Source organism: Pongo pygmaeus, chromosome 21 (assembly GCF_028885625.2).
Source record: "Pongo pygmaeus isolate AG05252 chromosome 21, NHGRI_mPonPyg2-v2.0_pri, whole genome shotgun sequence".
NCBI classification, from domain to species: Eukaryota; Metazoa; Chordata; class Mammalia; order Primates; family Hominidae; genus Pongo; species Pongo pygmaeus.
Window position 1 is genome coordinate 33,695,130 of NC_072394.2, and position 25,145 is coordinate 33,720,274.

At 39.3% G+C, this 25,145-nt stretch overlaps 1 protein-coding gene across 1 annotated transcript; it reads right to left on the reverse strand.

The window, feature by feature from the left end:
* Positions 1 to 7,278: 7,278 nt before the first annotated feature.
* On the reverse strand, positions 7,279 to 9,048 carry LOC129021459 (CDK5 regulatory subunit-associated protein 3-like). The gene is given in 2 exon segments (XM_054466861.2): positions 7,279 to 7,426; positions 7,554 to 9,048. Coding segments are annotated over 2 exon segments (1,617 nt in total). The 5' UTR covers positions 9,023 to 9,048.
* Between the last annotated feature and the right edge of the window lie 16,097 nt (positions 9,049 to 25,145).

A 25,145-nucleotide genomic window follows, 5' to 3' on the forward strand; every position in this document is an offset into this window, starting at 1 on the left:
TTGTGACTTCTGAATTCAGAATTTTAATAGTCATTATAATGAGTCAATGAAATGGCTATCGGGGGCACCTGCATTGTCCTAGATCTCTGTTAAGTCTTCACAGGGCCCATTAGAAAACCACGCTCATTCCTGCTATCAATGTATCTCTCTAGCCTACTGTAGCCCAACAACGCTCTAAGCCGTCTCTGGATATGACTGATAATAGTGGTTTTCAAGGTAAGAAAATTTTATAGGATCTAGATCTTGAATTCCTAAACCTCTGACAGGGTCCCTGAACGTAGAAGTTTACCAGGTTAACGCAAATTGGACCTTAGCTACAGATTCTTATCTAATGTCTCATCCTGGAGAGTTGCAATAAAATAGAGTAATCCAGAAAGTGTCCTTTTCTGTCTTTAGCTCAAAATTTAGCTCAAGGCTCTGCCGTATGGTCTTACTCTTGGAACTTATCCCTTATCCCAAGTTCCTAGGCACCTTTGGCTGTCCAAAGATTGGCATGCCCTCTAACCAGGAGGCAACTACTCCTGCCCCCAAGCAAATGGAAGAGAAAAATAAAAGGCCCAACATTTAGTGAGAACTTACTATGTGCAAGGCCTTGTCCTAAGCACTTTACTTCATTTTGTCCCAACAACAGCTCCAGGAGATAGGAACTAGTGTGCCCCTTCGCCAGAAGAGGAAACTAAGTCACAGAAAGTTCAAGTGACTTGCCCTAAATGGCACAGATAGCTAGTTCAGTAACAGGACTTTGAACCTGCAATGCCTGGATTCAGGCACCGTGCTTCCTCATAGTGGAAAGAGATTGCTGCATTATGAAAAGCTTCACTTTATTCTTCCCACACAGAACCAACCTCTTTAATAGGGAAGGTGTGGTGAAGAAAGAGCTTTGTGTGCCCTCTTGTGGTCAAAATGTGTAATGAACCCAGTCCTAGCAGGTTCATCCAGGTTCAAATAAAGGTTATCCTAGGTTGCACTTGAGGGAGAAATGGCTCTGGCTTTGCAGAGAGTTGCAGCTCAGGGGCCAATGCCAATCACATCTGAAGTTGAAAAGTATCCATACCTTCTGTTGACACAACGATCTGGAGGACACAGTCCAAAGGCAAGGTACAACAATCATCAGAATAATGGCAGCCACTAACTCTTCAGCCCAGTTCCTGTCAGTTCTCTCATTTCCCCCCACTAGAATACTATGAGGCATCTTCAAAATGGAAGCATTGATCTGGACTATAAACTCCGTATACCTTTCAACCTTTAAGGCCTTCTTCATTCTTTACATTATGGTGAAAATTATGCACTCTACCTATGACTGCAGAAGATGCCACCTTAGAGAGCAAAGGCATGGAGGATGAAGAGAGAGACTGGGAAATAGGAAATGTATACCTCAATCTGGGTACTCAAACCATAACCCTAAAATATACCTTCTGTTCCTCCTTGCTTCCCCATACGCATATATCATGTTAGCCACAGAGACTTTCCAAGTCTGCTTCTATAGCACCTGCTCTTCATCTCTGCCTCTGGTCTTCCAGTTCAGCCATCATCTTTCCTTGTCCATTGCTATAGAATGAATTTTGTGCCCCACTACCCAAAAATTGTGTGTTGAAGTCAGAACCTCCAGTGCCTCAAAATGTGACTGCATTTGGAGGTAGTCTTGAAAGAGGTGAGTAAGTTTAAATGAAGTCATTAGGACAGATACAAATTCGATCGGACTACTGTTCTTATAAGAAGAAATTAGGACAGAATTATTTTACAAATAATTATGACCCACAGCAAGAAGACCACATTCAGATCCAGGAGATCATGACTATCTACAAGTCAAAGAGAGAAGACTCAGAAGAAATCAACCCTACTGACACCTTGATCTCAGATTTTTAGCCTCCTGAATTGTGAGAAAATAAATTTGTATTGTTTAAGCCACCTGATCTGTGATACTTTGTTGTGACAGCCCTGGCAGACTGATACAGACATACTGTAACATCAGCATCCTAGTCATCTCTTTTTCTCTCATTAGGACTTTGACTCACTCCAGGCTTTTCATACAGTTGCCAGAAGAACATCTCTACAATCCAAATATGAAATTTTTTCTTTCCAAATTGTCCAAAAGCTGCATAACCCTTTCAGGAATCAATTCTCAACTCCCTTTATGATAATCCCTGCCTGCCTCAGTAGTTTTATATCCAGTTCCTCCTCCCTTTCAATTCCCACCGTGGACCTCCCAAACAACCTTATTCTTGGAAATTAATTAATCTAATTTCTTGCCCTTCTTTTTATAGACTGCCCCTTCTGCCTGAAAGTTTCTTATTGCAAAACAGATTACTCCATCCCCCTCTGAAAAGAGGTTAAGTGGGGAAGAAAAGTCATCCTAAGAATATTTATTAATTTAAAAACTCATTGGTGAAATAAGTCTCCACTCAAACATGCCAATTTCTTAGAATCTGTGCCTCTCTCAAACCCAGCAGGTCAATGTCTTCCATGGACTAATTGTGAACATGCAAAAATGCATGGCAAATTGTCATAAAGTGACATTTAAACCTTCTTGAATATGCAGGATTTTCTCTAGATATTGATAGTCATGTTATAAAATTAAACTGTTAATATGCAAAGCCATTAATAAATGAGGATCAGTAAGAATTACATTAGTTGAAAATTAAAGAGAAAATTGACAAGAATGATGATATAAGAAGTAATTTTTTAAAACACTTCTTAACTAACAAAGCATAAGGAAAAGCCCAGAGAAAAACTGATTGGAACCTAGAATATTTTTGCAAATAATTGTGATTATGCTACATTTTAAAAAGGCAAACCTACAGTAAAGTATTTTTTTATTTTCATGCTTCTAACTAGAATTATTTTCATTTTGGCCAAAAAACTCCACTTATAAAGAATGTTATAAGTGATAACTGTTTGGTAAATATAAATGAATATTGACTATAAAAAACAATTATAATAATGTCTTAGGGCATTATAATATCTATATAATTAATATGCATAACAATAACAGCATAAAAGGTTGAACAGAGGTTAATGGACAACTAACATTTTGTTGATTTCCAGATACATTGTATAAAATATTGTAGAGCTTCAAATGATATTATCTTCATCGAGAGAGGGTCCACCCTTTCCCTTGGTAGGCTGATATAGTAGAATTTAGTTGCTACAATTCAATCATAAAGGAACCTGATTCAAAGTTAGCTTGTAGTTTTGATAAGGCATTGTCTACCTCTTGATCTTTTGTCTGTGTAGCCATGCCTTCTACATATAGAACCAGCTTATACTCATTTTGGAAGCATTAACTCCCTAGCATTGAATATCTCATAAAACTCATACTTATCCAGTAAGTTTTTAGATGCAATATGTGGTTGTACTTAAGAGCCTATTCTTTGGAGCCAGAAACTTTTTTTTATTATTATACTTTAAGTTACAGGGTACATGTACACAACGTTCAGTTTTGTTACATATGTATACATGTGCCATGTTGGTGTGCTGCACCCATTAACTTGTCATTTACATTAGGTATTTCTCCTAATGCTATCCCTCCCCCTTCCCCCCACCCCACCACAGGCCCCGGTGTGTGTTGTTCCCTACCCTGTGTCCAAGTGTTCTTATTGTTCAATTCCCACCTATGAGTGAGAACATGCAATGTTTGGTTTTCTGTCCTTGCAGTAGTTTGCTGAGAATGATGGTTTCCAGCTTCATCTATGTCCCTACAAAGGACATGAACTCATCATTTTTTATGGCTGCATAGTATTCCATGGTGTATATGTACCACATTTTCTTAATCCAGTCTATCATTGATGGACATTTGGGTTGGTTCCAAGTCTTTGCTGTTGTGAATAGTGCCGCAATAAACATACGTGTGCATGTGTCTTTATAGCAGCATGATTTACAATCCTTTGGGTATATACCCAATAATGGGATGGCTGGGTCAAATGGTATTTCTAGTTCTAGATCCCTGAGGAATTACCACACTGACTTCCACAATGGTTGAACTAGTTTACAGTCCCACCAACAGTGTGAAAGTGTTCCTATTTCTCCACATCCTCTCCAGCACCTGTTGTTTCCTGACTTTTTAATGATTGCCATTCTAACTGGTGTGAGATGGTATCTCATTGTGGTTTTGATTTGCATTTCTCTGATGGCCAGTGATGATGAGCATTTTTTCATGTGTCTTTTGGCTGCATGTCTTCTTTTGAGAAGTGTCTGTTCATATCCTTTGCCCACTTTTTGATGGGGTTGTTTGTTTTTTTCTTGTAAATTTGAGTTCATTGTAGATTCTGGGTATTAGCCCTTTGTCAGATGAGTAGGTTGCAAAAATTTTCTCCCATTTCGTCGGTTGCCTGTTCACTCTGATGGTAGTTTCTTTTGCTGTGAAGAAGCTCTTTAGTTTAATTAGATCCCATTTGTCAATTTTGGCTTTTGTTGCCATCGCTTTTGGTGTTTTAGACATGAAGTCCTTGCCCATGCCTATGTCCTGAATGGTAATGCCTAGGTTTTCTTCTAGGGTTTTTATGGTTTTAGGTCTAACATTTAAGTCTTTAATCCATCTTGAATTAATTTTTGTATAAGGCGTAAGGAAGGGGTCCAGTTTCAGCTTTCTGCATATGGCTAGCCAGTTTTCCCAGCACCATTTATTAAATAGGGAATCCTTTCCCCATTGCTTGTTTTTCTCAGGTTTGTCAAAGATCAGATAGTTGTAGATAAGCGGTGTTATTTCTGAGGGCTCTGTTCTGTTCCATTGATCTATATCTCTGTTTTGGTACCAGTACCATGCTGCTTTGGTTACTGTAGCCTTGTAGTATAGTTTGAAGTCAGGTAGCGTGATGCCTCCAGCTTTGTTCTTTTGGCTTAGGATTGACTTGGCGATGCGGGCTCTTTTTTGGTTCCGTATGAACTTTAGTTTATTCCAATTCTGTGAAGAAAGTCATTGGTAGCTTGACGGGGATGGCATTGAATCTATAAATTACGTTGGGCAGTATGGCCATTTTCACGATATTGATTCTTCCTACCCATGAGCATGGAATGTTCTTCCATTTGTTTGTACCCTCTTTTATTTCATTGAGCAGTGGTTTGTAGTTCTCCTTGAAGAGGTCCTTCACGTCCCTTGTAAGTCGGATTCCTAAGTATTTTATTCTCTTTGAAGCAATTGTGAATGGGAGTTCACTCATGATTTGGCTGTTTGTCTGTTATTGGTGTATAAGAATGCTTGTGATTTTTGTACATTGATTTTGTATCCTGAGACTTTGCTGAAGTTGCTCATCAGCTTAAGGAGATTTTGGGCTGAGACAATGGGGTTTTCTAGATATACAATCATGTCATCTGCAAACAGGGACAATTTGACTTCCTCTTTTCCTAATTGAATACCCGTTATTTCCTTCTCCTGCCTAATTGCCCTTGCCAGAACTTCCAACACTACGTTGAATAGGAGTGGTGAAAACTGTCTTGTGCCAGTTTTCAAAGGGAATGCTTCCAGTTTTTGCCCATTCAGTATGATATTGGCTGTGGGTTTGTCATAGATAGCTCTTATTATTTTAAGATACGTCCCATCAATACCTAATTTATTGAGAGTTTTTAGCATGAAGGGTTGTTGAATTTTGTCAAAGGCCTTTTCTGCATCTATTGAGATAATCATGTGGTTTTTGTCTTTGGTTCTGTTTATATGCTGGATTACATTTATTGATTTGCATATATTGAACCAGCCTTGCATCCCAGGGATGAAGCCCACTTGATCATGGTGGATAAGCTTTTTGATGTGCTGCTGGATTCAGTTTGCCAGTATTTTATTGAGGATTTTTGCATCAATGTTCATCAAGGATATTGGTCTAAAATTCTCTTTTTTGGTTGTGTCTCTGCCCGGCGTTGGTATCAGGATGATGCTGGCCTCATAAAATGAGTTAGGGAGGATTCCCTCTTTTTCTATTGATTGGAATAGTTTCAGAAACAATGGTACCATTTCCTCCTTGTACCTCTGGTAGAATTTGGCTGTGAATCCATCTGGTCCTGGACTCTTTTTGGTTGGTAAGCTATTGATTATTGCCACAATTTCAGATCCTGTTATTGGTCTATTCAGAGATTTAACTTCTTCCTGGTTTAGTCTTGGGAGAGTGTATGTGTTGAGGAATTTATCCATTTCTTCTAGATTTTCTAGTTTATTTGCGTAGAGGTGTTTTATTCTCTGATGGTAGTTTGTATTTATGTGGGATCGGTGGTGATATCCCCTTTATCATTTTTTATTGCATCTATTTGATTCTTCTCTCTTTTCTTCTTTATTAGTCTTGCTAGCGGTCTATCAATTTTGTTGATCCTTTCAAAAAACCAGCTCCTGGATTCATTAATTTTTTGAAGGGTTTTTTGTGTCTCTATTTCCTTCAGTTCTGCTCTGATTTTAGTTATTTCTTGCCTTCTGCTAGCTTTTGAATGTGCTTGCTCTTGCTTTTCTAGTTCTTTTAATTGTGATGTTAGGGTGTCAATTTTGGATCTTTCCTGCTTTCTCTTGTGGGCATTTAGTGCTATAAATTTCCCTCTACACACTGCTTTGAATGTGTCCCAGAGATTCTGGTATGTTGTGTCTTTGTTCTCGTTGGTTTCAAAGAACATCTTTATTTCTGCCTTCATTTCGTTATGTACCCAGTAGTCATTCAGGAGCAGGTTGTTCAGTTTCCATGTAGTTGAGCGGTTTTGAGTGAGTTTCTTAATCCTGAGTTCTAGTTTGATTGCACTGTGGTCTGAGAGACAGTTTGTTATAATTTCTGTTCTTTTACATTTGCTGAGGAGAGCTTTACTTCCAACTATGTGGTCAACTTTGGAATAGGTGTGGTGTGGTGCTGAAAAAAATGTATATTCTGTTGACTTGGGCTGGAGAGTTCTGTAGATGTCTATTAGGTCCGCTTGGTGCAGAGCTGAGTTCAATTCCTGGGTATCCTTGTTAACTTTCTGTCTCGTTGATCTGACTAATGTTAACAGTGGGGTGTTAAAGTTTCCCATTATTATTGTGTGGGAGTCTAAGTCTCTTTGTAGGTCACTGTATGTATACATGTGTCATGGTGGTTTGCTGCACCTACCAACCAGTCAACCTAGATTTTAAGCCTGGCAGGCATTAGCTGTTTGTCCTGATGCTCTCCTTCTTTTCTCCCTGCTCCAACAGGCCCCAGTGTGTGTTGTTCCCCTCCCTGTGTCCATGTGTTCTCATTGTTCAGCTTCCACTTATAAGTGAGAACATGCAGTGTTTGGTTTTCTGTTTCTTTTTTTGTTTGTTTGTTTTTTCCTCTTCTATTAAGTCCGCTATACTAACTAGAAGGAGAAGCTGTGGTTTTCGCTTGACAGGCCACAGGGCCGATCACCACAGCTTCTTGTAGAGAACATGGGGAGTGCCAAGATAACCATCAGGTGCCGCTTCCTTCCTGTGGCTTTCCGACTTCCAGTCGGCCTGGTCTTTTGCCTTGAAGGGCCCCAAAACATCAGCCCTGGCTATCATCTTCATCCCAAAGGCTGAGAAGATGGGCAGACAAGAACCTGGAGGGTGTCACAGAGAGGTTCCCATCAGGTTCACAGGGCGCCCACTGTACCTCTTGGAGATGTCAGCTTCAATCAGCTTCTGCAGCTCCTTGGTCTTCTCCAGCAGCAGGTCCAGCTTAGGCTCCAGAGCCACCTGCTCCTCAATTGCCTCCTGCTGCTTCTGCACCATCCGCTCTTTCTTCAAAGCCAGCAGCTGGGACTGCTTCAGCTTTTGCTGGAGGAATTCAGTCACTCAGTCCACATACCTTTGTGAGGCCAGGGTCAAAAACAGGTGTTGCAGTTGAAGATTGGTAAGCTTGCCAATCAGATCCTCTAGCACTGACACCATGGTAACAATCTTCTCTTTGGTCTGGCCCTGCAGGATGGCTGGAGCCAGCTGGAACTGGCTCACAGACAGGACATCTGCCTCCTCACTCAACTCCACTGCTCTCTGGGCTAAGAAGATCTCAAGCGCCATGAGCTCATCAAGGAACTGATTCCGGGTCTCAGTGTATTCAAGAAGTGTCAGAGCATCTGGGCCCCTGGCAACACCTTCTGGAGCCTGGGTTCCTGCTTCCAGCACTGTGATCTGCAAAGCAACAGCATCGTCTCCCCAGTCACCTCCAGGGTCCTTTGAATCTGATTCCAGGAAGATGCCCCAGTTGATTCCAGCAGCCTCGGCAGAGATGCCAGAGTCAGTCCCCTCAGACACTGCCTCTACCCCAAAGTCGCCCCAGTCAATCGCGTCTTCTGCCACCTGCTCAGGAAGCTCCTCGAGGTGGGGTCGCTCCACCACAGAGGGCTCTGTCACTGTCCTCCACTCGTACACCATTGAGTTTCCCCGCTTCTGCATGAACCGCAGCATTGGCAACACCTGCTCTGTGGGGCTCTCACACACAAACCCCACAGAGGCCTGGTACACGTCAATGGCTTCCCCCAGGGACTGCTGAGACACTGCCCCAATCTCAGCCAGCTGACTCGGCAGGTCCTTCACCAGGGCCAGCAGTTCTCCTCGAACATTTTCACCCGTGATGCCATACTGCTTGCAGGAGTGGTAGAACTGCTCCCACATCTCGGCAGGCACTGCCTGGCACTCCTCCTCCTTGTGGCTGTATTCTTGCTGCAGCTGCTGGCACTTGGCAATCTGCTTCTTCAGTGAGGGGATCTCATAGTTGACATTCCGAACCAGGAGGCTAGAGAGTTCCACTAAGTAGGTGTTGTTCTTCTCATATAGGGCTATAATCTCCTGCCAATCCTTCATCTGCTGTGAAGAGTATTGGCCAAAAATATTTTTCGCGGAGGCCTCTGTGCCTTTGAGAAGGTCCAGGATTCTTAGGCAGTGAAAATAGTGAATGTAGGACCCAGACAGCAGCTGTGCGATCTCTTCGCTCTCTGGCTTGTCCTGGATGGCAGCATTGATCTTCTCTCGGATCGTCAGCACCAGACTCTGCCATTTCAGGCTGCAGTGCCTTCTGTCCACCAGCCAATCGAGCAGCTTGCTGGTCTGGATGTCGATGGGCATGTGCTGATGGTCCTCCATCTTTCCTCCACTTCTGCTTCAGGCCAGAGACTTGGTCTTCTGTTTCTGTGTTAGTTTGCTGAGGATGATGGCTTCCAGCTTCATCCATGTCCCTGCAAAGGACGTGATCTCATTCCTTTTTATGGCTGCATAGTATTCCATGGTGTATATGTACCACGTTTTCTTTAGTCTCTCATTGATGGGCATTTGGGTTGGTTCCATGTCTTACAGGCAACATGATCTTATTTGTAGAAAATCCTAAAGATTCCACACTAAAATAAATGCTAGAACTAATAAACAAATTCAACCAAGTTGCAGGATATAAAATCAACATACATGACTCATAACACATATTCTATCCTGCCTGTCACATTGCTTCCCTTTCTAATACAATTTCTAGGAGAGGCTGGTATCTCCTTGAATAATGGGCACAAGAAGTTCCCAGTGCCTTCAATATAAAATCTACACTCTCTAGCCTGTATTTCAGCTTATGCTACTACAATCCATCCATCCCCTCATTCCACACCAGTTTATCATTACATACTCTGTACCAGGCTAGGAACACAGAGGTCTCCAATGCCCACCACACTAATAAAAATGAGTCCAAAGAACCTGTAAACTGCACCACTCTTGATTGTGATTTGCTTTATAAGGAATGTCCGTCCTTTCTCCTTTAAGCATGGATGAAGCAGGAAGATAGAAAAGGAAAGAAGTGAAGTAAATGACATTTGCATGCTGTGGTACATTCAAACTACCACAGAAATACAGAGAAAGCACTCAACTGCTGCTACATCAGACACCTTGCTGGTCAACCAGAGGAAGGGGGATGAAAATGGCACTCATTCATCCATGCTCCAGCATCATAGTATCACTGTCTTTTTTACCTCAATCCTTTTTTACCTCAAAACTCTCATCATGATGTCTCTCCTGGCACCATCCTACTTACAGTAGGATAAGAATATCTGCAGGGGGTTTCCCCAGGGTGGCATCCACACTTTTCTGGATAACACCAGATCTGGAGAATTTTCCTCTCACCCAAACACACCAGATGGAACACTTCCTGTTTTTAGTCACCAGAGAGAGGAGTAGGAACATATACAATAAGAATAAGGGAGAAATAATGCATTTTCTTCAGTCTCTCCACATGCGGAGTAGCCCAAGACAACCTCGGGAGGAAGCCTCCTATAGTGGCACCCAAAAGTTTCGTAAAAGACCTTTGCTACTCTTCTCTCTTGAACAGCTTCCATGACTTCATATTGTCCTGAATCATTGTGCATTGTATCTCCCACGTCAAATTAATGTCACCTTTGAAATCTCTCCCTCTTCAGACCAGAAGACAGAGGAGACCTGCTTTCACATCCCAGCATGGACTTTAACAATGATTTTGTGTCTCAACTCTCTGAAACTAGCTTTTCTATCTCAGAAATGGACTTAGAGGAGTTTCAGATATGGGCATCAGATATCAAGTGTGTATAGAGAAGGAAGTTTTAGAGGCAAGAACATACTAATTTGAGGAAATTATTTTAAATTCTCACACTAAATCTTCTTCTCTAGAAATTCAGTAGGCCTGGATAGGGGCCCAGGGAATGGTGTCTTGCATGAGTTTCCCCCTCACCACTATCATAAGCCCCTGCTTGATGTTAATTCCTCAACTATTCCCAATCATGACCTTCTAACTCACATTTATGTATCACCCAGACTGTCTTCCCTCACAATATAGTCCATGGCTTAACATCATAAATCAAGTAATACCTACAACCACCATCAATAACTTATGCATGTACTTTTTAATAGTTCCATCCAGAGCTCTTAAAAATATACCTAAGTACACCTGATACATTTATCTTCTGCCAACTGGGAACCCCAAATTGTGTTCTCTTCAAACTTCAAAGATCTTTCCATCTCATTTATATCTGCTTATGGCATACTATATTTATTTAGTCATAAATCATTTATATATTAATTTATTTAATAGACATTTACAAATAAAGTAAATAAAACAGCTTAACAGGGATACAGAGATTTATATGAAAATATAAGAAGATAAATCTCATATGTGTATGCTTGAGATGGTAAAAGAAAAGAATGAGTGACTTTCTTATTAGAAGAGATTGTTCAAAATAGTTCCTGGCCCTGAATTATTCCAGCTGGACACACTTTAAAAATCATTAAGGAAGGAGAACTTTTTATAACCCTTGAAACATAAAGTTCTGTCTTCATTTTATTGTAAATTCATTTGCAGTGACGATTACTATTGTCATGTTTTACTTAATATGGGAACAAGGATACCTCAAGAAAAAAGGTAAAAGGAAAAGGGTTTTGGAGGATGGAGTGTAAGAGAAAAAGAGAGGAGAGTAAAAGGAAGGGATTATGGAGCAGTAGAAGTAGAAGCAAGGGGAGGAAGAAGGGAAAAGGCTAGACATCATAACTGAACTCACTCCCAAGAAAGGAGAAATAACTTTGGTTGGTTGTCCATATGTCTGGTTAATGTTCCTCCTATGTTTCTTATTTCCTTTTTGTAGAGAGTGTGTGTGTGTGTGTGTGTTTATTGGAACTGCCATGGTTCGAAGGTATGCATCTGGAAACATTCTAGCCCTCTGATTTCATTTACCTGTACTGCCTTCTCCTACATTTAGGGCTATTTATGGTCAATGAAAGTCACACTCAAGGGAGTTTTTGAAGAATGTGAAAGGTCACTAGATATATTTTATTCAAGGCTAATTAGTTGCCATTCCATAAGACCCTTGCTGTGGTGCACTCAGGTGTTTTATTAAACTCTAGCCAGCCCTCATCCCAGACTACCCAAATTCTGCTCATAACAACCCAACATTCATTCTTTTTGCACCAAACATCTGACAAAACCAAACGCCAACCCCAGTTCTACCTCCAGGTTATGCCCACTCAAGCCCCAATCCCAAGACAAACACAACACTAGTCAAGCCATCCAATACCAACACCCAGCTTCAACCCAACAACCAGCTCATCCACAAATGCCCTCTACTCCAATTCTCAGTTTCACCCAATTTCACTGCTGGATACATTCACCCACAAATACAATTCTTAACCCAGCCTATCCCAAACCATTGCCCCAGCCTAATTTTGTAAATATGATCCTCACTTCCATCTCATCATTGTTTATTGTTTCTACCATTACACCAACACTAAGGTCCCATCCTTTTTGTACTACAATTCACTACCCAATCTCCAAATAGTCCCTTGATTCATCCTATAAATGTTCAACTTGAACTAAATTTCTCACACCTTACCTGTATCCAAATCTTTCATCTCAATGACATTGCTACCCTAAATTGTTCTATGCCAATCCTCTCTACCACTCTACCAACCAAAAGCATCACATTCTTAATTTGATCTTAGAAGTACAAAGCCAGTAAGAGATACTGACATGATACAAACCTGAGGGTAAAATCCCTAAGCTGCCTGACACCACGTCATCAAAACCGCAATACACATGCAGGAACCCAGAACCTCTGAGAGACAGAACAAAATAAGAAAACTTCATGGCAGTATATTTGATGAACATAGATGCAAAAATCCTCAACAAAATACTGGCAAACTGAATCCAGCAGCATATCAAAAAGCTTATCTGTCATAATCAAGTAGACTTCATCTCTGGATGCAAGCTTGGTTCAGTATATGCAAATCAATAAATGTGATTCACCACATAAAGAGAACGAAAAACAAAAACCACATGATTGTCTCAATAGATACGGAAAAGACTTTCAATAAAATTCAACACCATTTCATGTTAAAAACTCTCAATGAACTAGGCACTGGAGGCACATACTTCAGAATAATAAGAGCCGTCTATGACAACCCCACAGCCAACATTATACTGAATGGGCAAAAGATGGAAGCATTCACCTTGAAATCTAGAACAAGACTAGGATACCCTCTCTCGCTTCTATTCAACATAGTACTGGAAGTGCTAGCCAGAGCAATCAGGTGAGAGAAAGAAAAAAAAAAGGATCTAAATAGAAAGAGAAGAAGTCAAACTATCCCTGTTTGCAGACAATATTATTCTGTACCTAGAAAATCCCATAGTCATTGCCCAAAAGCTCCATGATATAATACACAATTTCAGCAAAGTTTCAGGATACAGAATCAATGTATAAAAATCTGTAGCATTCCTATATACCAACAACATCCAACTGAGAACCAAGTCAAGAGTGCAATTTCATTCACAATAGCCACAAAAAGAACAAAATACCTAGGAATACAGCTAGCCAGGGAGGTAAAAGATCTCTACAATGAGAATGACAAAACATTCGAAGAACGTTCATCTCTGCTCAAAGAAATCAGAGATAAACAAAAGGAGAAACATTTCATGCTCATGGATATGAAAAATCAATATTGTCAAAATGGCCATGCTACCCAAAGCAATTTGCAGATTCAGTGCTATTCCTATCAAACTACCGTTAACATTCTTCATAGAATTAGAAAAAAATTTTGAAATTCATGTGGAAAACTATTTTGAAATTCCTGTGAAAAAAGAGCCTGAATAGCAAGGGCAATCCTAAGCAAAAAGAGCAAAGCTGGATGCATCACATTACCTGAATTCAAACTGTACTACAAGGCTACAGTAACAAAAACAAGACACATAGACCAATGGAACAGAATATAGAGCCCAGAAATAAAGCTGCACACCTACAACCATCTGATCTTTGACAAAGTTTACAAAAACAAGCAATGGGGAAAAGACTCCCTATTCAATAAATGGTGCTGGTATGACTGACTAGACATATGCAGAAGATTGAAACTGGACCCCTTTCTTACATCATATTAAAAACAATCAAATCAAGATGGATTAAAGACGTAAATGTAAAACTTAAAATTATAAAAACCCTGGACGATAACCTAGGAAATATCATTCTGGACATAGACTCTGGCAAAGATTTCATGATAAAGACACCAAAAGCAACTGCAACACAAAGTAATAAATGGGAACCAACTAAACTAAATAGCTTCTGCACAGCAAAAGCTATTTTGTATGCGACCAACAAACGTATGAAAAAATGCCCAACACCACTAATTGTTACAGAAATGTAAATCAAAACCACAATGAGATACCATCTCACACCAGTCAGAATGGCTATTATTAAAAAGTCAAAAAATAACAGATGCCGGCAAGGTTGAGGAGAAAAGGAAACACTTATGCACTGCTGGTGGGAATGTAAATTAGTTCAACCATTGTGGAAAGCAGTGTGGTTATTTCTCAAAGAACCTAAAATAGAATTACCATTTGACCAAGCAATCCCATTACTGAGTATTTGCCCCAAGGAATATAAATTATTCTACCATAAAGCCACATCCACATGTATGTTGCAGCACTATTCACAATAGCACAGGCATGGAATCAACCTAAATGCCCATCAATGGTAGACTGGATAAAGAAAATGTGGTATATATACACCATGGAATACTATGCAGCCATAAAAAGAATGAAATCATGTCCTTTGCAGCAGCATGGATGGAGCTGGAGGCCATTATCTTAAGTGAACCAATGCAAGAACAGAAAATCAAATACCCTATGTTCTCACTTATAAGTGGGAGCTAAACATAGAGTACTTATGAACACAAAGAAGGGAACAACAGACAATGGGGCCTACTCGAGGGTGGAGGGTGGGAGGAGGATGAGGACTGCAAAACTACCAATCAGATACTAGGCTTAATACCTGGGTAATGAAATAATCTGTACACCAAACTCCCATGACACGAAACTGACCTATATGACAAATCTGCACATGTACCCCTGAACCTAAAATAAAAGTTAAATAAATAACTAAATAATAAAACAAATGTTTGGTAGAATTCCATGGTAAAGCTATCAGGTCCTGGGATTTTCTTTGATGCAACACATTTTATTACTGATTCAATCTCCTTACTCATTGCTATGGTTTGAATATTTGTCCCTTCTAACACTCATGTTGAAACTTAATCCCCAATGTGACAGCATTGAGAGATGGAGTCTTTAAGAAAGGATTGGGGAGGAAGGTGAAGCAAGATGGCAGAAAAGAAGGCTTCACCAATCATCCCACCCTGCAAGGACACCAATTTAACAACTATCTACACACACACACACACACACACTCAGACACAAACCATCTTCAATAGAAACAAAAATCAGGTGAGCCCTCATAATTTTATATCACTGAAAGATGCACCAAAGAGGTAGAAAAAAGTCTTGAATCACAGATGTCACCCCTCCCCCATCCTCCGGGAGCAGCAGCATGGTGCAGAGGGCATTTTTGTGTGCTGGAGGAGGGAGGGTACAGCAATTGTAAAGCATTGAATTCAATGCTTTCCTGTTAGAGCAGAAAGAAAAACCAGACCAAATTCAGCTGGTGCCCCCTCGCTCCCATATACACACACAGTGGGAGCACTTAAATCAGCCCTAGCTAAAGGGGAATTGCCCATCCCAGAACTTGAGTTCCTGCAAACCTTGCCACTGAGGGCTAAAGTGCTCTGGATGTCTAAGTAAACTTGAAAAGCACTGTAGGCCAGAGAACTGCAACTCTTAGGCAATTCCTAATGCTGAACTCAGCCCAGAGACAGTGGACTAGGGGTGCACACGACTGACTGAGACACCAGCCGGGGCAGCTAAGAGAGTGCTGGTATCACCTCTCCTCTAACCCCAAGCTGCACAGCTTCTGGCTCCAAAAGAGACACTCTTTCTCCTTGAGGAGAGATGGGGGAAAAGTGGGGAGAACTTTGTCTTGCATCTTGGATATCAGCTCAACCACAGCAGGATAGGGTGCCAGTGAGAGCCGTGAGGCCCCCTTTTCTGGCTCTAGCTCCAGGATGACATTTCTTGACACACCCTGGGCCACAAGGGAACCCACTGCTTTGAAGGAAAAAACCCAGTCCTGGAACGATTCACTACCTGCTAACTGAAGAGCCCTTGGGTGCTGAATAACCAGCAGAGATACCCAAGTACTATGTTGAGGGCCTTGGGTGGGCCTCTGAGACTTGCTGGCTGCAGATACCAGCTCAGCCACAGATGAGTAGAGTACCAAGCACTCTAGATTCTAGAACTTGGCTCTTGGATGGCATTTCTGGATCTGCCCTGGGCCAAAGGGGAGCCCACTGCCCTGAAGGGTGATTCCCAGGCCAAGCAGCATTCACCACAAACTGACTTAAGAGCTCTTTGGCCATAAAGGAACATTGGCAGTAGTCTGGCAGTACTCTCCATGTCCTATGGTGGTGATGGCTATGGGGTGAGTCTCCTCTGCCTTTGGAAAGGGGATGGAAGAGTGGGAAGAACTGCATCTTGTGGTTTGAGTGCCGGCTCAGCTGCAGTACAATAGAACACCAGGTAGACTTCTAAGGCTTTTTACTCTGATCTCTGACTCCTGGATGACACCTATGGACCCACTCAGGGTCTGAGGATACTTGCCATCCTGAATGGAAGGAAATAGGCCTAGTTTGCTTTGCCACCTCCTGATTGTAGAGTCCCAGGGCCTTGAGAGAACATAGGCAGTAACCAGGGAGTGGTTACAGCAGGCCTTGGGTGAGACCCAACTCTGTGCGGGCTTCAAGTCTGACCCAGCACAGCCAGAGTGGTGGTGGCCACAGAGGCCCTCATGTTCCTCCCCTTGACACCCCCACAACTTTAAATGGCTCAGAACAGAGGCATTCCATTTGTTTGGGAGAAAGTAAAGAAAGAGAAAAGAGTATCTTCCTGGTAATCTAGAGAATTCTTCCAAATCTTGTCTAAGACTATCAAGGCAGTACCTTTATGAGGTTGAAAGAACCAGTGTTACCGGGCTTGGAGCACACCCTAAAACAGATACAGCTTAGATCACAATACCTAAGTCATTTCAAATATTTGGAAAGCCTTCCCAAGAAAGATGAGTACAAACAGGCCCAGACAGTGAAGACTACAATAAATACCTAACTTCTCAATGCCCAGACACCAAAGAACTCTATAAGCATCAACACCATCCAGGAAAACATGACCTAACCAAATGAACTACATAAGGCATCACAGACCAATCATAGAGAAACAGAGATATGTGACCTTTCAGACAGAGAATTCAAAATAGCTGTTTTGAGGCAACTCAAAGAAATTCAGGATAACACAGAGAAGAAATTCAGAATTCTACCAGATAAATTTAATAAAGAGAATAAAATAATTTAAAATAATCAAGCATAAACTCTATAGCTGAAAAATACAACTGGCAGACTGAAGAACACATCAGCATTTTAAAACAGCAGAATCGATCAAGCAGAAGAAAGAATTAGTGAGCTTGAAGACAGACTATTTGAAAATACACAGTCAGAGGAGACAAAAAAAAGAATGAAAAAGAATAAAGCATGCCTATAAGCTCTAGAAAATAGCTTCAAAAGGGCAAATTTAAGAGTTACTTGTCTTAAAGAGGAGGTAGAGAGAGAGAGATAGGGATAGAGAGTTCATTAAAAGGGAAAATAACAGAGAACTTCCCAAACCCAGAGGAAAATATCAATGTGCAAGTACATGATGGTTATAAAACACTAAGTAGATTTACCCCAAAGAAGACTACCTCAAGGCATATAATAATCAAACTTCCAAAGATCAAGGCAAAAGAAAATATTCTAAAACCAATAAGAGAAAATAAACAAATAACACACAATGGAGCTCCAATATGTCTGTCAGCAGACTTTTCAGTAGAAACCTTACAGGCTTATGCCAGGAGAGAGTGGCATGACATATTTAAAGCACTAAAGGAGTCCAGGCATGGTGGCTCATGCCTGTAATCCCAGCACTTTGGGAGGCCAAAGCAGGAAAATTACTTGAGCTCAGGAGTTCAAGACCAGCCTGCAAAACATAGTGAGATCTCATCTCTACAAAAAAATAAATAAATAAACAAAATTAACCAGGTGTGGTGGCATGTGCTTGTAGTCTCAGCTGCTCAGATGGCTGAGGTGTGAGGATCACTTAGGCCCAGCAGATCAAGGCTGCAGTGGTCTGTGATTATGCTACTACACTCCAGCCTGGGCAACAGAGCAAGACCTTGTCTCAAAAAAATTAAATTAAAAAGTGCTGAAGGAAGAAAACTTATCCTAGAATAGTATATCTGGTAAATATATATATTTGAATATATATATATATATATATATACACACACATATATATATATTTGAATATACATTTGATATATATCCTTCAAACACAAAGAAGACAGATCTTCCAGAGAGAAAATCAATAAAGAAACATTAGACTTAATATCCACTACAGACCAAATGAATCTAAACAATATTTAATACCGTTTTCATCCAACAGCTGCAGAATACACATTCTTTTCCTCAGCACATGAATCATTCTCAAGAATAGATCACGTTAGGTCACAAAACAAGCCTTAAAACATTCAAACCATTGAAATAAGATCTTCTCTGGCCTCAAGATGAATTTTGTAAACTATACAAATATATGGAAATTAAACAATATACTCCTGAATGACCAGTGGGACACTGAAGAAATTAAGGAAATTGAAAAATTTCTTGAAACAAATGATAACAGAAACACAACATATGAAAACCCATGGGATACAGCAAAAGCAGTATTAAGAGGGAAGTTTATAGCTATAAGGGTCAATGTCAGAAAAAGAGGAAAAACTTCAAATAAACAATCTAATGATGCATCTTAAAGAATAAGGAAAGCAAAAGCAAACCAAACCCAAAAATAGTATAAGAAAAGAAAGAATAAATATCAGACTAGAAATAAATGGAATTGAAACGAAGAGAATACAAAAGATCGATGAAACAAAAAGTTGTTTTTTTGAAAAGTTAAACAAAAGTGACACACCTTTAGCCATATTAAATAAGAAAAAAAGATAGAAGATCCAAATAAATAACATCAAAAATGAAAAAGGAGACATTACAACTCATACTACAGAAATTCAAAGAATCATTAACGGCTGCTATGAGCAAGTTTATGTCAATAAATTGGAAAACCTAGAAGACATGGATGAATCCCTAGACACATGCAACATACCAAGATTGAACCAGGAAGAAATCCAAACCTGAAGAGACCAGTAAGAAATGAGACTGAGGCTGTACTAAAAAGGCTCCAAGTATAGAAAACCCCAGGACCAGATGCCTTCACTGCTGAATGCTGCGAAACATTTAAAGAATTAATACCAGTCCTACTCAAACTATTCTGAAAAACAGAGGAGGAGAGAATACTTCTAAACTCATCCATGAGGTCTAAAAAATAGAGGAGGAGAGAATACTTCTAAACTCATCCATGAAGCCAGTATCATCCTGATACCAAAACCAGAAAAAGACACATCAAAAAAAAAAACAAACAAAAAAAAAACTACAGGCCAATATCTCTGATGAATATTGATGCAAAAGTCCTCAAAAAACTATGAGCAAACCAAATTCAACAATATATTAGAAAGATTATTCATCATGATCAAGTGGGATTTATCCCTCAGATGCAAGGATGGCTCAACATAAACAAATGAATCAATGTGATACATTACATCAACAGAATGAGGACCAAAAACATATGATCATTTCGATTGATGCTGGAAAAGCATTTGATAAAATTCAACATTCCCTCATGATAAAAACCCTCAAAAAGCTGGATATAGAAGGAACATACCTCAACACAATAAAAGCCATATATGATAGACACACAGCTAGTATAATACTGAATGGGGGAAAACCGAAAGCCTTTCCTCTAAGATCTGGAGCATGGCAAGGATTCCCACTTTCACCACTGTTAGTCAACACAGTACTGGAAGTCCTAGCTAGAGCAATCAGACAAGAGAATGAAATAAAGGGCATCCAAATTGAAATGGAAGAAGTCAAATTACCCTTGTTTGCAGATAATATAATTTTGTATTTGGAAAAACCTAAAGACACCACCAAAAACTTTTAGAGCTGATAAACAAATTCAGTAAAGTCTCAGGGTAGAAAATCAACATACAAAAATCTGTAGTATTTCTATATGCCAACAGTAAACAATGCAAAAAAGAAATCAAAAAAGTAATCCCATGTACAATAGCCACACATAAAATTAAATACCTAGGAATTAACTCAACCAAAGAAGTGAAATATCTCCGTAATGAAAACTATAAAACACTGATGAGAAATTGAAAAGGACACCAAAAAATGGAAAGATATTCCATGTTCATGGTTTGGAAGAATCAATATTGTTAAAATGTCCATCCTACCCAAAGCTATCTACAGATTCAATGCATTCCCTATCAAAATACCAAGGACATTCTTCACAGAAATAGAAAAAACAATTCTAAAATTTATATAGAACCGCAAAAGACCCAGAATAGCAAAAGCTATCCTAAGCAAAAAGAACAAAACTGGAGGAACCACATTACCTGACTTCAAATTATACTACAGAGCTATAGTAACCAAAACAGCATGGTATTGGTATAAAAACAGACATATAGACCTATGGAATAGAATAGAGAACCCAGAAGCAAACCAGACACCTTCAACGAACTCATTTTCAACAAATGTGCCAAAAACATACACTGGGGAAAAGACAGTCTTTTCAATAAATAGTGCTCAGAAACTAGATATCCATACTCAGAAGAATGAAACTAGACTCCTATCTCTCACCATATACAAAAATAAAATCGAAATAGATTAAAGACTTAAATCTAAGACCTCAAACTATGAAACGACTACAAAAAAATACTGGAAAAACTCTTCATGACATCAGTCTGGTCAAAAATTTCCTGAGCAATACTCCACAGGCACAGGCAACCAAAGCAAAATGTACAAATGGGGTCACATCAAGTTAAAAAGCTTCTGCACAGGAAAGGAAATAATCAACAAAGTAAAAAAACAACACACAGAATGGAAGAAAATATTTGCAAATTACCCATCTAACAAGAGATTAATAACCAGAATATATAAGGACCTCAAACATCTTTATAGAAAAAAAATCTAATAATCCAATCAAAGATGGACAAGAGATTTGAACAGACATCCCTCAAAAGAAGACATATAAAAGACAAACAGGCATGTGAAAAGCTACTCAACATCATTGATCATCAGAGAAATGCAAATCAAAACTACAATGAGATATCATGTCACCCCAGTTAAAATGGCTTTTATCTAAAAGACAGGCAATAATGAATGCTAACAAGGGTGTAGGGAAAAAGGAGCCCTCATACACTGTTGGTGGGAATTTAAATTAGTATGACCACTGTGGAGAACAGTTTGGAGGCTCCTCAAAACACTAAAAATAGAGGTATTATAGGATCCAGCAATCCCACTGCTGGGTACACCCCCAAAAGAAAGGAAATCAGCATATTGAAGAGGTATCTGCACTACCATGTTTGTTGCAGCACTGTTCACAATAGCTAAGATTTGAAAGCAACCTAAGTATCCATCAACAGATGAATGGATAAAGAAAATATGGTACATATACACAATGGAGTACTATTCAGTCATTAAAAAGAATAAGATGCTGTCATTTGCAACAATGTGGATGGAACTGGAAGTCATTATGTTAAGTGAAATAAGCCAGCACAGAAAGACAAACGTCACATGTTCTCACTGATTTGTGGTATCTAAAACGCAAAACAATTCAATTTCTGGACATAGAGAGTAGAATGATGGTTACCAGAGGCTGGGAAGGGCAGTGGGGATGTAGAGGTAAGTGGGAATGGTTAATGGGTACAAAAAAAAAAGAAAGAATTAATAAAACCTACTATTTGATAGCACAACAGTGCTATCAAAAAATTATTTGATATTATTTGATATCAAATAATATCAAATTATTAACTATAGTTAATAATAACCTAATTGTACATTTTAAAACAACTAAAATAATGTAATTGGATTGTAAATGCCTGAGGTGATGGATACCCCATTCTCCATGATATGATAATTACACATTGCACGCCTGTATCAAAACATCTCATGTATCCGATAAATACATACACCTACTACGTACCCACAAAAATTTATTTTAAAAACAGAATAATAAACAATTTTTAAAAATAAAAAAATACAATCATAAAGACTTTAACAATGTAAAGAAGAGTAAAATCAGTGAGGACTGCTGTAATCCAGGAATCTGGAAGAGCAACAGCACAGAAGAATAAAAGGAAAGATGGAAATAAAAATAAATTAATTAATTAAATTAAAATACAATAAATGTATCTACCCCCTTGGCCTTGGTAATTTAAAACATACTCTGAGGAGACAGTTCTCTATTTTTATCTATTATGTTTGTACAGCAGGAAAATTAATTTCCATAAAACAGAGTAAACCTGGTGAAAGGTCTTTAGTGTATTTAATCTAAATGGAATAGTTTCTCTTTATCATTTTTTCTAGGGCATATTCTTCCAAACACAAGAAATTTTAATGCAAATGCTTTGAGGGCTTAATCTTATATGGAGGCAATTTAATAGAGTTTCAGGAATCTGTAGAAAATCTAGAGGCACATAGAAACTCTGGTATTTGGTTGCTTTTTAAGTTTGAAAATAAATACAACTGTTTTTCTAATTTTTTTTGTCTTTTTGCCAGTGGGTTTTTTACATGAATCTGAAAGGGCTTCTGAGGGTTATTTATTTATTTATTTTTGCCTTTGAGTTTCATTGATGATGCTTTTTAGTCTCTTATAGGTCTTTCTGTGAATGAGAAAAGTTAGAATTTTTATTTCTTTTGTAAGCCTCTTCTTTCCACAAATACTATGACTGCTTTCTGGCCAAAATGGGAAATTTCTAGATTTTTCTCTTAGATATTTTGGGACATCCTGCCCTCAGGACAAAGCAGGAAAAAAGCCCACTAGTTGGTAGGCAATTTCTGGTCACCAATTCCAAATTATATCGAGTAATACCACAGTAGTTTAATATAAGCTAAAAAGAGATGGAATTTCTTCTTGGTCATTCAACTGAGGACCCCACTCTGTGGGGTCTAACCTAAAAGAGTAATCTGATTTTTCTCAGGTACACATGGTAAGGGTTAACAGACAGGCAAAAAATACAGTCAGACTCATCCAATAGTCTCTACTGGAAAATACAAAGCATTTCTGAGCTCAAGTGTGGAGCAATGGTATCTTTGGGCAGCAGATATGGAGAAAAATCTGAACGTATAGTCATGTGTGAATTCAGCCCACATCCTATATTCCACCTCCATTCTTCCTAGGATCTTACAAACAATGCCAAATTGTTTCACAAGAATGACCAGACTCAAAAGTTTTAAATAAGTGTTTGCCATTTATTAGAACTGCTTTTCAGAAAGAAAAGTTGTGGGTGCTAATTACCGAGGATAGGAAGATGACAGAAAAGCTGGGTAAACAGATTTGGAGTTAATTTTTGGGACATTTTGAGCCTGAAATGGCTGAGTAATCCAAGAGAATAGAACAAATATGTAATTCAATATGTAAGTCAGAGAACAAGAGAAAAATCCTGCTGACTTCATATTCGTGTTTCTTTCTCAAATACATGTGGAGCCAGGGAAATGGCAATCTGTACCTTAAACCTGAAATTCACAACAATTTTTCTTCTCCAAATACTTCCAAAGTAGAAAGTCTGAAAACATTATATCTCAACTATGCTACTGAACCCAAGGCCAATACTTTCTTCCAAATTTTAAAATTTTTTTCTTTTTTTTGAGACAGAGTCTCACTCCATCACCCAGGCTGGAGTACAGTGGCACCATCTCAGCTCACTGCAACCTCCACCTCCCAGGTTCAAGTGATTCTCATGCCTCAGCCTCCTGTAAAATTTGTTTCCTTATCATGCTACTTAGGCCAGCAAATTTATGCATTCCTTCTTGAAACCTGGCTTCTGTCAAAGCCCCACCCTCTGCTAACAAACATGTCTAAATGTCAATGAAAATCTCTAATATATAAACATTAAACTTTCACACCAGGCTTTTAAGCTGCATGCAAATTAAAAGTCACACATATAAATTAGTCATTTAGTGCATGGCCTTGGATCCATTGGTTTGGGCTGGGATTGTCATTGATCTAAGAAACAGTGAGCAAATGCCAGCAAAGTATATTAAAAAAAAATAGAAAAAGTAGTGAAAATGACAAAGAAATATTACAGGGCAGATGGCAGAAGAAGAAACTCCAAAAATGACTAAGAAAGAACACGCAGAGACCAGAAGCCAAGGCAAAAAAAAAAGGCGGGGGGGGGTGGTTTCAAAGGATTGAGAAATGTTGTAAAACGCTAGCTAAAGGCAAAGCAAATGGTAAAATGTAAAGAATGCTTACGTTTTTCAACAAGAAAGGCACTGGCAACCAAAAGCAAGGCCATTTCAGTGGAGTGATGGCACAAAAAACAGATTTCTCTTAGTTGAGGTAAAATTGGGACTCTAGACCTTGGAGAACTTAGTTGGGAACACTAATTCTAGAAGTCTGAATCCAAACGGGGAGAAATTAGACATTAGCCATAGAAGAGTATATATAACACAATGAAAATTTCTTAGCATTTCAGGTACTAGTTGTGAACTAAGTTTGAACTTGGAGGACAATATTCCTCAATTCTCAGGAACGTATGGACATCAAGCACAGTGTCCAGCCTCTGTGCAAAATCCCTTTCTAGCACCATAACCACCATTACCTCTGTCTCACATCCAGAAATGGTCCTCTAGCCTCAAAGCAGGAAGAATGCCCAGTGACAAGGCTGTTTATTCCGCTTTCCACTTAGAAAGTTTTACCCTAGTTTGTCTAACAAATTTCTACACTCACTTTCATCCCTCTGTCTTGTTCTTGTTCTTCCTGGGGACTCATCATTATGGCAAACATACCAGGTTATTTCTCTGGATATCAAAGGCAGCTCTACTGTCTCTATCCTTAGCCTACAACGTTTACTTGGAGGACTTGATCCCTCTACATGTTCACAGGAGCATCCAAACTCAATACAGTTGTCATCTTCCCTCTGCAGCCACCAGAATGGTGTCAAAACAGAACAGAAAGGTGACCTTCTCCTTTCTAGGCACACCTGTACTGAGTGATGCCACCATCTTATTGGCTTTATTGGCCAGTGCCCACTCCTATACTCCATAGCTTCACAGCTCTCAGCTTAATCTCTCCAGACCAATGATGACTACCCACAGATGAAAGACACACACACAAGAAGGAATGCATTTTTTATAGGGAAAGCATTCCAGAATGGAGGAGAAATTACTACAGAGGAGGTGATGTTGGTGATAT